The 9965-nt window shown below is 56.0% G+C and overlaps 5 protein-coding genes across 5 annotated transcripts in view; 3 read left to right on the top strand and 2 right to left on the bottom strand.

The window, feature by feature from the left end:
- GGTG_03552 (hypothetical protein) overlaps positions 1-221 on the top strand; it is a gene marked incomplete at its 5' end in the record, with an annotated part of 1812 nt that extends 1591 nt beyond the window's left edge. Inside the window, one exon of the mRNA XM_009221333.1 lies at positions 205-221. The remainder of the gene's footprint in view (positions 1-204) is intronic.
- Positions 222-893: 672 nt separating this feature from the next.
- Positions 894-1624, bottom strand: GGTG_03551 (hypothetical protein; the record flags this gene model as incomplete). Its single annotated transcript, XM_009221332.1, has 2 exons — positions 894-1064; positions 1295-1624. 2 exons carry the CDS (start codon positions 1622-1624, stop codon positions 894-896), a joined length of 501 nt encoding a protein of 166 aa, XP_009219596.1.
- A 1331-nt stretch (positions 1625-2955) lies between these two features.
- GGTG_03550 (hypothetical protein) lies at positions 2956-5041 on the bottom strand (the record flags this gene model as incomplete). Its single annotated transcript, XM_009221331.1, has 4 exons — positions 2956-3691; positions 3770-4528; positions 4623-4892; positions 4961-5041. 4 exons carry the CDS (start codon positions 5039-5041, stop codon positions 3092-3094), a joined length of 1710 nt encoding a protein of 569 aa, XP_009219595.1. The 3' UTR covers positions 2956-3091.
- An 828-nt stretch (positions 5042-5869) lies between these two features.
- On the top strand, positions 5870-7863 carry GGTG_03549 (hypothetical protein). The gene has a single exon (XM_009221330.1). The coding sequence runs from the start codon at positions 6278-6280 to the stop codon at positions 7643-7645; it is 1368 nt and encodes a 455-aa protein (XP_009219594.1). The 5' UTR covers positions 5870-6277; the 3' UTR covers positions 7646-7863.
- A 772-nt stretch (positions 7864-8635) lies between these two features.
- Positions 8636-9964, top strand: GGTG_03548 (hypothetical protein; the record flags this gene model as incomplete). Its single annotated transcript, XM_009221329.1, has 2 exons — positions 8636-8663; positions 8718-9964. The coding sequence occupies exon 2, from the start codon at positions 8927-8929 to the stop codon at positions 9962-9964; it is 1038 nt and encodes a 345-aa protein (XP_009219593.1). The 5' UTR covers positions 8636-8663; positions 8718-8926.
- Position 9965: the final 1 nt, after the last annotated feature.

The raw sequence follows: 9965 nt of genomic DNA, 5'->3' as shown, positions 1-9965 counted from the left end.
TCGTATGTGACCTTCTCGATATGAAACTGTGCAGATAATACCAAAAGTTGGGCAAAAAAACGAAGCAAACAAAGAAGGTGGTCGAAGCCCGGTACCAGCCTTATAATTTGGCAAGATACCTAACTACTGCGCCCTACCCTCGCAAGGTAAAAGATTATATGTACACCGAGTCGTAACCCAGGCGGCTAACGCAACGGAGTATAGGTAGGGTCCCAGTGTCGACTCGACCCATCCTTATAACCGCTATACCAAAACTGGCGTCCCAAGTGTTCTATGTCTAGTATGGACTGGGAGCGGGGTTATAAGGCTTGTGGTAGGCGCGGAGAGGGCAGGAGCGACCCTCCCTTTGCCTGTGGTAGGCGTGCCCGCCTCAACTTGGGGAGATGTGCCGGCTGCTTCCATCAGCGCAGAGTGGCACGGAGCTGAGGACCGCCCCACGACAATCGGCACAACTCGCCGGCAAGGAACGCCCAAAACGATCCGGAGATTCGACTACCACCCCATCACAGTAACGAAAGGCATCCGGGCTTAGTGATGGAAGATAAAATGCAGCTTGCAGGTTTTAACACAAGGCCACCACCTAGGCAGGTACCTAAGCCCTTTCCAAGGAAAACCAACGCTGATCCCCGCCTTTGCGCCGAATAGCCATGCCAAGGAGAAAGATTTTATAAAACGCCAGAGAAAAAGATACCCAAGGCAGCCAGCCAGCCGACCCAAAAGATAAAAAAAAAAAAGCAAACCCGTGAACGTCGTGGAACCGTCCGCTAGACCATCCCAAACAAATGACCAAAGGACACAAGACAAAAGAAAGAAGGGGAGAAGGGGAGAGGAGGAGACAAAGGAAAAAGAGGGAGGATGGACAAGAAGAGGAAAGCAAACCAAGTGAGACTCACTCAAGCAAGCAGCGCCGCTACGACGGCGCGCCGCACGACCTGCTGCTGGCTCTCGTCCAGGTACCCGGCGACGGCCTCGAGCGCGTCGGCGAGCTCGGCCTCGGAGGGTCCGCCACCTTCGGACCGCTTCTGCGGCGGCTGCTGCTGCTGCTGAACCACCTCGTTGCCGAGCTGGACGCGGTTGGCCGGCGGGGGCGGGGCTTGCCCTTGTTTTTCTTGGGCTCGCGGCGCTCGATCGTTTCGGCGGCGGCGCCTCGGTCGGTGGACCGGCCGGCGAGCACGGGGAGCGGCGGCAGTACCGGGGGACGAACGATCGGGGGACGGACGATCGGGGGACGGACGATCGGGGGACGAACGATCGGGGGACGGACGATCGGGGGACGGACGATCGGGGGACGGACAATCGGCGGCCGGCCCTTGCCCTTGTTGTTCTTCGGGGCCTCGCGGTGCTCGACCTCGGCGGCGGCGTCGGCCTCGTCGGAAGACTCACCCCTGGCGACCTCCCTGGCCGGGCGCGGGCCGCGGTGGCGGTGGCGCTCCTGCCCCGCGAAGCCACGCCACCTCTGCGCCATTTGGCGGTTGGAGGCTCCCACGTCTGGCACGATGGGGTCGCGCTGCTCGATGACTGCGCCCTCGCCGGCCCCTGACACGAATGAGGCGGGTGCGGCCGGGTACGCCAGGACCGGCATGGCGGCCGCGATGAGGAAGGCCCCGAAGGTCTCGAACTTCATCGCGTTTGTGGTTGCGTGTAAGTTAGGTTCAGTCTCTTTGTGGGGGTGTTAGTATTTGGGGCGGAAATGGCGCGGGAACACCCTGTTTGGGGTTAAACGTGGAGGAGGATGTTTGTCGCAAAGGTTGGATGCGTGTCGAAGAGGTTGGGAGGGCGAGGAAAAAAATGTTGGGTTAAATAGCTTGTTGTTATGTCGAGAGGGGTCGATGGGTGGAGAAGATAATGCTGTTGTAAGTGAGGCTGCTGTGGATGATGGAAATGGATATCAAAAACGTCGATTTGCCGGTCGGTTCGTGCTTCACTTATACCAGACCCCGATGAACATCCGACAGTAAGATGGTCGACGTGCTGCTTGTTTGTGTCACTCGAGACGCCTGCGATCGCCGCAGGCAGAAGCCAAACAGGGCCAGGGCGACTGTGCCAAGCGAGCGGGCTGGCAAGGAACCACACGCGAGCGAGCCGCAATCCGCAGCACGCCAAATGCCCGCTACTGCTCTCCGTGCCAAGGCGCAGCCGTTCCTTTTTCCGAGCAGGTATCGGATTCCATTCCCCTCGCTCATATAGCGCATGCTGTCGATCGGACTTGTAGCAATGCCAGCGTTCGCTTTCATGCGCGAGGGGCATCAATTAATTACTGTGACGCCAGACGCGCGCATATCGCTTCTGCGATCCTCCCCCGCGCGCTGAGCTGGGCCGCTAACCGTCCGACGACTGCTGCCAGCCACAACCCAGGTCAAATGTGTAGCCATCTCGAATTCAAGAGATGTATGCGAGATGCATAGTAAGTACCTACCTACCAGCCGCGCTGTGAAACAAGGGATGCGAACGCCTCGTTAAACCGATCCGAGGTCATAATTACCAAATGGGAGTAGGTAGGCTTAATTAATGCCTTGTTATTGGCATCAGGCTGGAGGGGAGGGAATGCAATAGGGAAACGAACTGCTGGGAGACGCTGGTTGTGTTTCTCGCTCTGGAGAGACAAATTAGCAAATGCCCTTTGCAGCCGCGTCGATAGTATAGCACAGTCATTCCAAATAACCATTATACAAGAAATCTTGCCGTTTATATCGCGGGAGGAGGCGTTACCAACCAGTAATTAGGTGGGAGCTTGCCGGTAAAGCTCGGTACCGCATACCCGCCCAGGAGGACAGGGACCCAGGCGTCCACAAACAGGGAGTCGGAACCTCCCTGAACCTGTAGACATTCTTCTATATACCTAGCTACCTGGATTTACAGCCAGATGGACCATAGTTTCTGTTACCGATCCATATGGCCCTTTGCAGTAATACATGTGCAAATACATCAAAAAGTACAATTACTGCGTAAACCCCGAACCAGCCCAAAGAAAACGTAGCAAAGATTAAAGATTTTGAATATGAAAGCTGCTCCGCGGACCGGGGGGCATACTCCATTAGGACCTGGAAGATAAACTTCAAAAGTAAACTCGGTGTAAAAACCAAGACGAATATCAGCATAGTCCTACTCTTTTTGCGTGAGCGTTTAATTTTTGATCGAGTGATATAGCCACGAGAAGCGGTGCCAAAAGCTCGAAAAGAGCAGGTAAAATCTGGAGACCAAGTCGCAATTGGTTTGGTCGATTAGACAGTGGGCCCTCGTATCCTATGTTGGAATTGTGGGCCTGGGATCGGACGACGCGGATAGTTAATGGTGCGTATAGAGTGATTGTAAACTGGAGGATTAAGAACACGACGCATGGTCCAAACCAAGAGTTGCTGGCGTAGCAATCGTTGGATATGGCAGTGTTTAAATCCCATTCCTTTTCGGTTGCTGCCAGTCCGACCTGTTCGGCTGTATCACTCGTCGGTATCATTGTGTCATCCCCGGAAGCGGGTGATGGTTGCCTTGTTGAGTCCGACGTGGGACTCTTGTTTAGCAGCCTGCTGAGGAAAGAGTTGCTTGCTGAGAATGCGGAGCCAACAAGGAGGAGTACCGGGAGGACTTGGCCAAAGGTGAACTTGCTTTCCTCTTCATACAGCGCCGGGCTGTACCCCCGAAGGTCAAACAGTTTCAAGGTTCCCCATAAAAGGGAAAATAGAATTGCGACAACCTTTGGCAATAAATGTAAGCTATTAGCAAGCAGGTCCCACTCTCAAAAAAAGGAGTTTGATTTAGGATAAACCCGCACCTCAAAAAGCTGAGAAGTTAAGGCGTCGGCTAGAATACGAGCCCAGTAGAACACTGCCACACAAGGCCATAGAAAGAGGCTTCTCCATAATTGCAGCCTTATAGGCGTGGACTTTGAAGGAAACGTTGAGCGGAGGAGTGTTGTAAAGACGCTTCGCAAGGCTTTACTAGCAAATCTTCGCAAAGATGAGTTGAAAGCGGAAGAAAGAGGCTTGAAAAGTTTGACAGTTCTAGTGGCAAAGACAGAAACCAAAAGAGTCATCGAGAGAATAACCTCCTGGGCAGCAAGGGTTTCTGAAAACTTGATCGATAATTCGGAGCTGATTTGGTTGAATTTGCTGAATCCATAGCTGAAGTCAAAGTAACAGATGGCACTTGAAGACATGTTGGCTGCGCTGACGGAGAAAGACGTGTTGGGATCGTAGACGAAACCGGCTGCACCGATCTTCGAGTTGATCCACGGGCCCCTCCAGTTGAAGAAAGCGGTCGGCCCAATGGCTACCAGGAGGAGCACGAGGAGCAGAAGCGACAGGGTGAACCGGAGAAGCCGCATGCGTGGGCTGCGCCGGAGGTGCGTGTGCAAGACGGAGAGGGACGCGAGGTGCACGATGATGGAGAACCACGCCAGGTTCACCACCATCTGCCAGTGGTAAGCCGAGATGGGAGGTCCATTCGGGGATCCGCACTGGAGGGAGAAGAAGCCACTGACGAGGACGGCGAGGCCGGTGAGCAGCTGCACATCGCTCATGTCCATTATGCACTGCGGTTCAAGTTGTTGCGCGGCGACCAAAAATGTTAGTGGATAGGCAAGGCGGCGGAAGTCGGACCTGTAACCCAGCGACGGGGGCGCTAACCTCGACGAAAGCCTTCTTAGCATTGCGCCACGGGCCTCTCTTGCGCCTAACCCGGCCGAGAAACCAACAATCGACACGATTTGGTCGCCACCAGTTTGCCGAGTTGTCGCTGGACATGGGGTCCGGGGCCGGTGCCCCAGGGCTGCAGGCGGCATCGCTGCTATCGGGATCGAGGGCGAAGGGGTTCGCTGTTGGGTCGAAACAAGCGAGATAGTTGCCAATGAGGAGGACCAAGACGAGACAGGCACTTCCGATGAACGAGACAATAACCTGGTGATATCAAGGAACATGTGAGCACGGTGCCTGGGAACAGGGGCAGAAAAAAGGACGTTACTCACGCCTGTGCCTGAGATGTCGCTGTAGGGCTGTAGGGGCGGGTTCTGCGAAGAATCGGCGCCACAGCACGCCTGGGGGGCCATGATGGACTCCTGACAGGTGCTGTACACGACCAGCAAAAGATGGGAAATGCAAGATGTAGCAGGTACCTAAGAAATGATGAGGAGGGAGATGCGTGTTTGGCGTGCAACTCTTCCGGTCGCGAAGGATGGGACCAGCTGGTTTAAATATCTCCAGCCCGCAATCCAAGGCCATGGACCGCTGGTAAGGCTCCCAGTAACATGCGCTTGGCACGAGGGAGGCAGCGGCTAGAGTGCGGTGCCGGCCTGGGGCGCAGCGCGCAAAGCCGGGCAACATTGCATCATGCTATGTATCAGCGATAATACCCCAAAGTCATGTTGTGTCACGTTCCTAGAGACGGGCGTAGACGGGCGCGGCTGGATTGATTGGACAGGATGCTGAAGGAAATGATACATAAAACAACGCCACGGGTGGGAAGCCTCGTTTCGGGATCATCCCCTCAGCCCATGCAGGCTACTGAGGTCTGGCCGGCTGCCTCTGCTCGCCAGCATCAAAGCGCCTCTGCTCCCTAGCATCAAAGCCGGGCGACGTGGACGCGCGGGGGCGGGAAGCGCGGAACTTTATGGGGGTGCAAGATTGAGCTGTACGGCTCGTTGCCGACGACGGGCTCAGCCGATACCGGCCGTGGGGGCTGAAAAAGACGGTGATTGGGGGCGCCGTGGCTGTTGCTCCTCCTGGGTTTGCAGCTGCCGCCAAGGGCGCGTCTCGCCGAGCCAATCACGAAGGACTGCGGCTTCCCTGCTGACGCCGCCGCCACTCCGCCTCCCGAGAGACGAAGTGCGGATTGGTAGCCCTGGAGGCGCTGCTGCTGCTGCTGCTCCGATGAACCAGCCCGAGCTGTAGTTTCCACGTGGTATATGGTGGTATATGGTTGAGCACTTTCTACAGCAGCAGGCCTGGCTTTACGGCAAACAACCTGCTGACACTATCGTGCAGGGGTGGAGGAAGGCTTGTGCTGCCCCGGGAATAGATATCGTCATACCCGGCGCTGTGGTGTAGTCATCTCCGAACTGGTTTGCTTGGGAGCCCAATATCCTCTCATTAGAGACCGGCGACTCCACCGCCCTCATGGCGTTACCAGCCGGTCTGGATCCGTATTTATCGCCGCCGCCGTCGTCCCATCTTTCAAATTTGAGGATGCAAAACCAGCGCGGCATAAGGGGCTCCGCCACCATGTCCCCGTCATCACCGTCCTCGCCAGGCCAAACTTTGCAATCATAATCGCCGTCATCGCCGCCATGGCCTCCTTCAGCGGCCTCTCGACGGAGCTCCTCGTCGCCGTCTTCGGCGCGCTCAACCCGCCCGACCAGGCGCGGCTCAGCAGCGCCTGCCGCCGCCTGCGCGACGTCGGGCTGCACCAAGCCTTCATTTTCAAGTCGCTGTCGCTGACATGGGCGAGGACCCACGTGTCCGACTCGGCGCTTCTGGTGGTCCGCAAGTACGGCGCTATGGTCCGGGAGCTGATTTTCTTCGTCGACCCCCCCTTTTATCCCGACGGCGGCGGCGACGGCAGGGACAAGACTGCGCCTCCGTTGCCGGCCAGTTTCGTCGCCCTGCTCACCGGCCGCGACGAGTCGGGCGCCGCTCTGCCGCTGTCGCACCTCGACCGCATCGTGCTCGAATTCCCCTCCACCTTCGAGGTAAAACCCAAGGACGGGGGGAAACGTGCATACGGGCAAGGCAAGTGCCTGTATTTTGACTGCTACGGCCACGAGGCGCCAGTCATTCGCAACAATGCCCTCGTCGACACGGTCATGGAGGCGCTGGCGAGGCGAGGCGACGCCGCTGCAACGACGAAACCGATCACGAGCCTCAAACTCGCAAATTTTCCGCCCCGCGAGTGCCCTTCCCTGTCCACGGACGAGTGGCGGCGCTTCCTGTCCCGAATGCAAGATTTCGACTTGTCCTTGTATGGCGACGGGGTCGAGCCCGATAAGCTCTTTGTAACCAACAACCAGGTGGCCTACCTGAACCTCAGGGACAGGCTCGGGGACTTGATACTCAACCGTCTCCCCCAGGCCCGGCGCCTTCGATTCTACGGATCGCAATACGCACCTCTTGGTGCGCACTTTGAGCGGACTGAAGACCTGCCCTGGGATCCCACGACGGCGCCCTTGCTCCAAGAGCTGGAGCTCGGTTATATATTTGTCGGGAGTGAACTGGCTTCGTTGCTCCAAAAGCCCGGCAAGAATGCCGCAAGGCGGCCGCTCTCCGTCACCTTGGCCAACGCCGATGCCCACGGTAGCCCCGATTGGGAGGACGAGACGGAATGCATCACTTGGGCCCGATTTTTCGACGTGCTCGTGGAGCAAGGGGCGCGCTTTTCCGTCTTTAACGTCACGCCCACGCGGACAGGGTTTGACGACTACGAGGAAAGCGATTGGCAGACTGTCGAGAACCCGACGCCCACCGAAGACGCTATCGCTTGCAGGGAAAAGCTCGCCGCGAATCCCGGATTGTCCGTTTTCACTTATGGTCGTGTAACAGACAAGTACGCCGACTGGTGGCCTGATTTGGAGGAAACCATGCAGTCATTCCTCGCGGGCCATGATCAGGCTGCCTACGAGCGGTTCATGGAGGAGGCGGTTAAGAATCGGCACGAGTAGAATCCTTAAGTAGCTGGTTGTCCCTTGAAATGGGGAACGTCGGGGGAACTTGTCTCAAACCTGCGTCTTTCTTTTCTTCTTTGCCTTCTTCCTGCCCTGCATCGCTTTTTGCCGTAGCTGGCTGGCGACCCGGCTTTTGCTAGCCAGTCCTCCCCTTACTGGTTTGACTAGGGGAGAGCGGACGGGATCCCGTATATTCCAGTGGGTATGGTCGTATGTATCCTTCTCGATATGAAACTGTAGGGATAATACCAAACGCTGGGCATAAAACGAAGCAACAAAGAAGGTGGTCGAAGCCCGATACCAGCCTTATAATTTGGCAAGGTACCTAACAGGCGAACTACCCTACTCGCTATCACGGTCCTGTGGGCGCCCTAACCCAAAGCTGGTAAAATGACGAGGCAGGATGCCCTTCGAGTCCATCCAGATGACGTGTGAAAGGAGGGAAACCAAAGATCTCCCACTCATTAGCGACCAGGTGTTTCGAGTGCCAGAACAAACAAAGAGCGCCAAGATCAAAAAGAAAAAAAACATCTTTTAGCACCCGTACTGGCCACTACTAACGATTAGGCCTAAGTGCGACAGGCTGGAGTAATTCTTGCCTGATATAACGGCGAGCTCCAACTGGGTTGTATTTGGCTGGGCCTCGTGATGGGCGGCACAGCTGACACGAGCTACAGCCAATCACTTCGAGGGTTCAACACCACAACAAAGTCACCCAACGTTGGGCAGCCACGCATACGTTCTCATGGAGGTCCGCCAGAGCTGTAATGCCCGTCTTCAAAGGCAGCCGGTTAAGCCGAGCTCCTCCTCGCCTCAACTTCGTCTCGCACCGGCCTTGGTGAACATATCTCTTGCTATCGCCTCTCTTTTGGCGTTACTGCCTCAACTTTGTATGGGACAAGGGTTGGGCCTCGCCAAATTCATAACCCCCGTTTTACCATACTGCTAGCTCCGTCTATCACGCCGCCTGCTCCTTCTATCATGCCGCCGGCTCCGTCTACCACGCCACCAACGGGTATGTTGAAACTCTGCCCCGCGTTACAAAAAGCTCGTAACTCACATTCTTTAGACGTCAGGTCATCCCATCACGAAGAAGACACAGAATATTTGTCTAAAGCCTCCTATACTGCCGCAAGCGAGTCGTGTGTTCCTCCCTCCCCGTCTGCCGCCGCCGCGGAGGTCGCCCGAGCTGCCACGGATGGCAGAGTCCCCGACCATCGCCGGCCTGCAACTCGCATTGCAGAACATATCCCAGCCATTTCTGAGTTCAAGGCACTCATGGTTGACGAAGTCAATGAGAAGGATTTATTCCACGGTGTCGGGTTGGGACGCGCAATGGGGACGGGACACTTGCCTCTGAGGCTGGTGAAGCTCCCTGTCGATGACGTCTCCAAAGTTGCTGTTCTTTCATGGCGCTGGGATGGGGACCTCGAGGTCCGCGGCTCCAAGAATATTGCAATCGCGGTTCACCAAGCCAAGAAAATGGGCGTTCGATACCTTTTTATCGACCTTGTCTCCATCGATCAATGTCTGTCTGGGGACGCGCTGATGGAACAAGTGGTCTCGTTCTCATCGCTCTACAGCACCATAACAGTCATTGCTGCATACGACAAGGACGGAGAGAATCGCGGGAGAACCATGCATCGCCCGTGGATCTCCAGTGAGGTGCGGCAGTTCCTAGACAGCCCCGCCAAGACCGTGTACGTCACCCACAAGTCCACCACATTACGTTCGGCGCTCTTATCCCCTTTGTTCTGTGGTACGCTGTCACAAATCAGGAGAGGAGGTTTCGTCAAAACAATTCTCGGCATTCTTTGCGATAAAATCGGGATGGCTTGCGTCTCTGACCTCAAGTTCATCATCCCACCATACGCGCGGATTCTTGCCGCTGCCTATGAGAAAATGAGTCGAAACGACTATCTCCTGACAGCCGCGATCCTCTGCCGTATCCATGCACCAGAAGGGATCTTCATCTTATGGAATATCAGAGCCATGAACTACAATCGGTGCAGTTTCGAGGAGATTGGGGATGTGAAAGACGGCTATTTCTCATGGACCGTTTACCATATCTTCCTCGATCAGATCCAGATCGGGGAATTGCGGCGCGGTCCTATCGGGGGAACATACGACCTCTGTTACTCGTTCGACGCTTTACCACATGCGGAGCATGTCATTTTCGCTGCACTTGGAATGACAGACTCTGCCTATGGAGAGTTTGTTGCACAGGCAGAAATACGACGCGCTTGTCTCAGGACGAAAGCACACAAGGATGAAGCCAAATGGCGCAAGCCGCACGTTATTTCCGTTACCCTGTAGG

This window comes from Gaeumannomyces tritici (genome assembly GCF_000145635.1).
Source record: "Gaeumannomyces tritici R3-111a-1 unplaced genomic scaffold supercont2.2, whole genome shotgun sequence".
In the NCBI taxonomy this organism is placed as follows: Eukaryota; Fungi; Ascomycota; class Sordariomycetes; order Magnaporthales; family Magnaporthaceae; genus Gaeumannomyces; species Gaeumannomyces tritici.
Note: the sequence above shows the minus strand (reverse complement) of the source record. Positions and strands in the feature narration are given on the sequence as shown.

Excerpts from the sequence above, each read along its gene's own strand:
- GGTG_03549 (XM_009221330.1), top strand. The coding sequence starts at position 6,278 with ATGGCCTCCTTCAGCGGCCTCTCGACGGAGCTCCTCGTCGCCGTCTTC.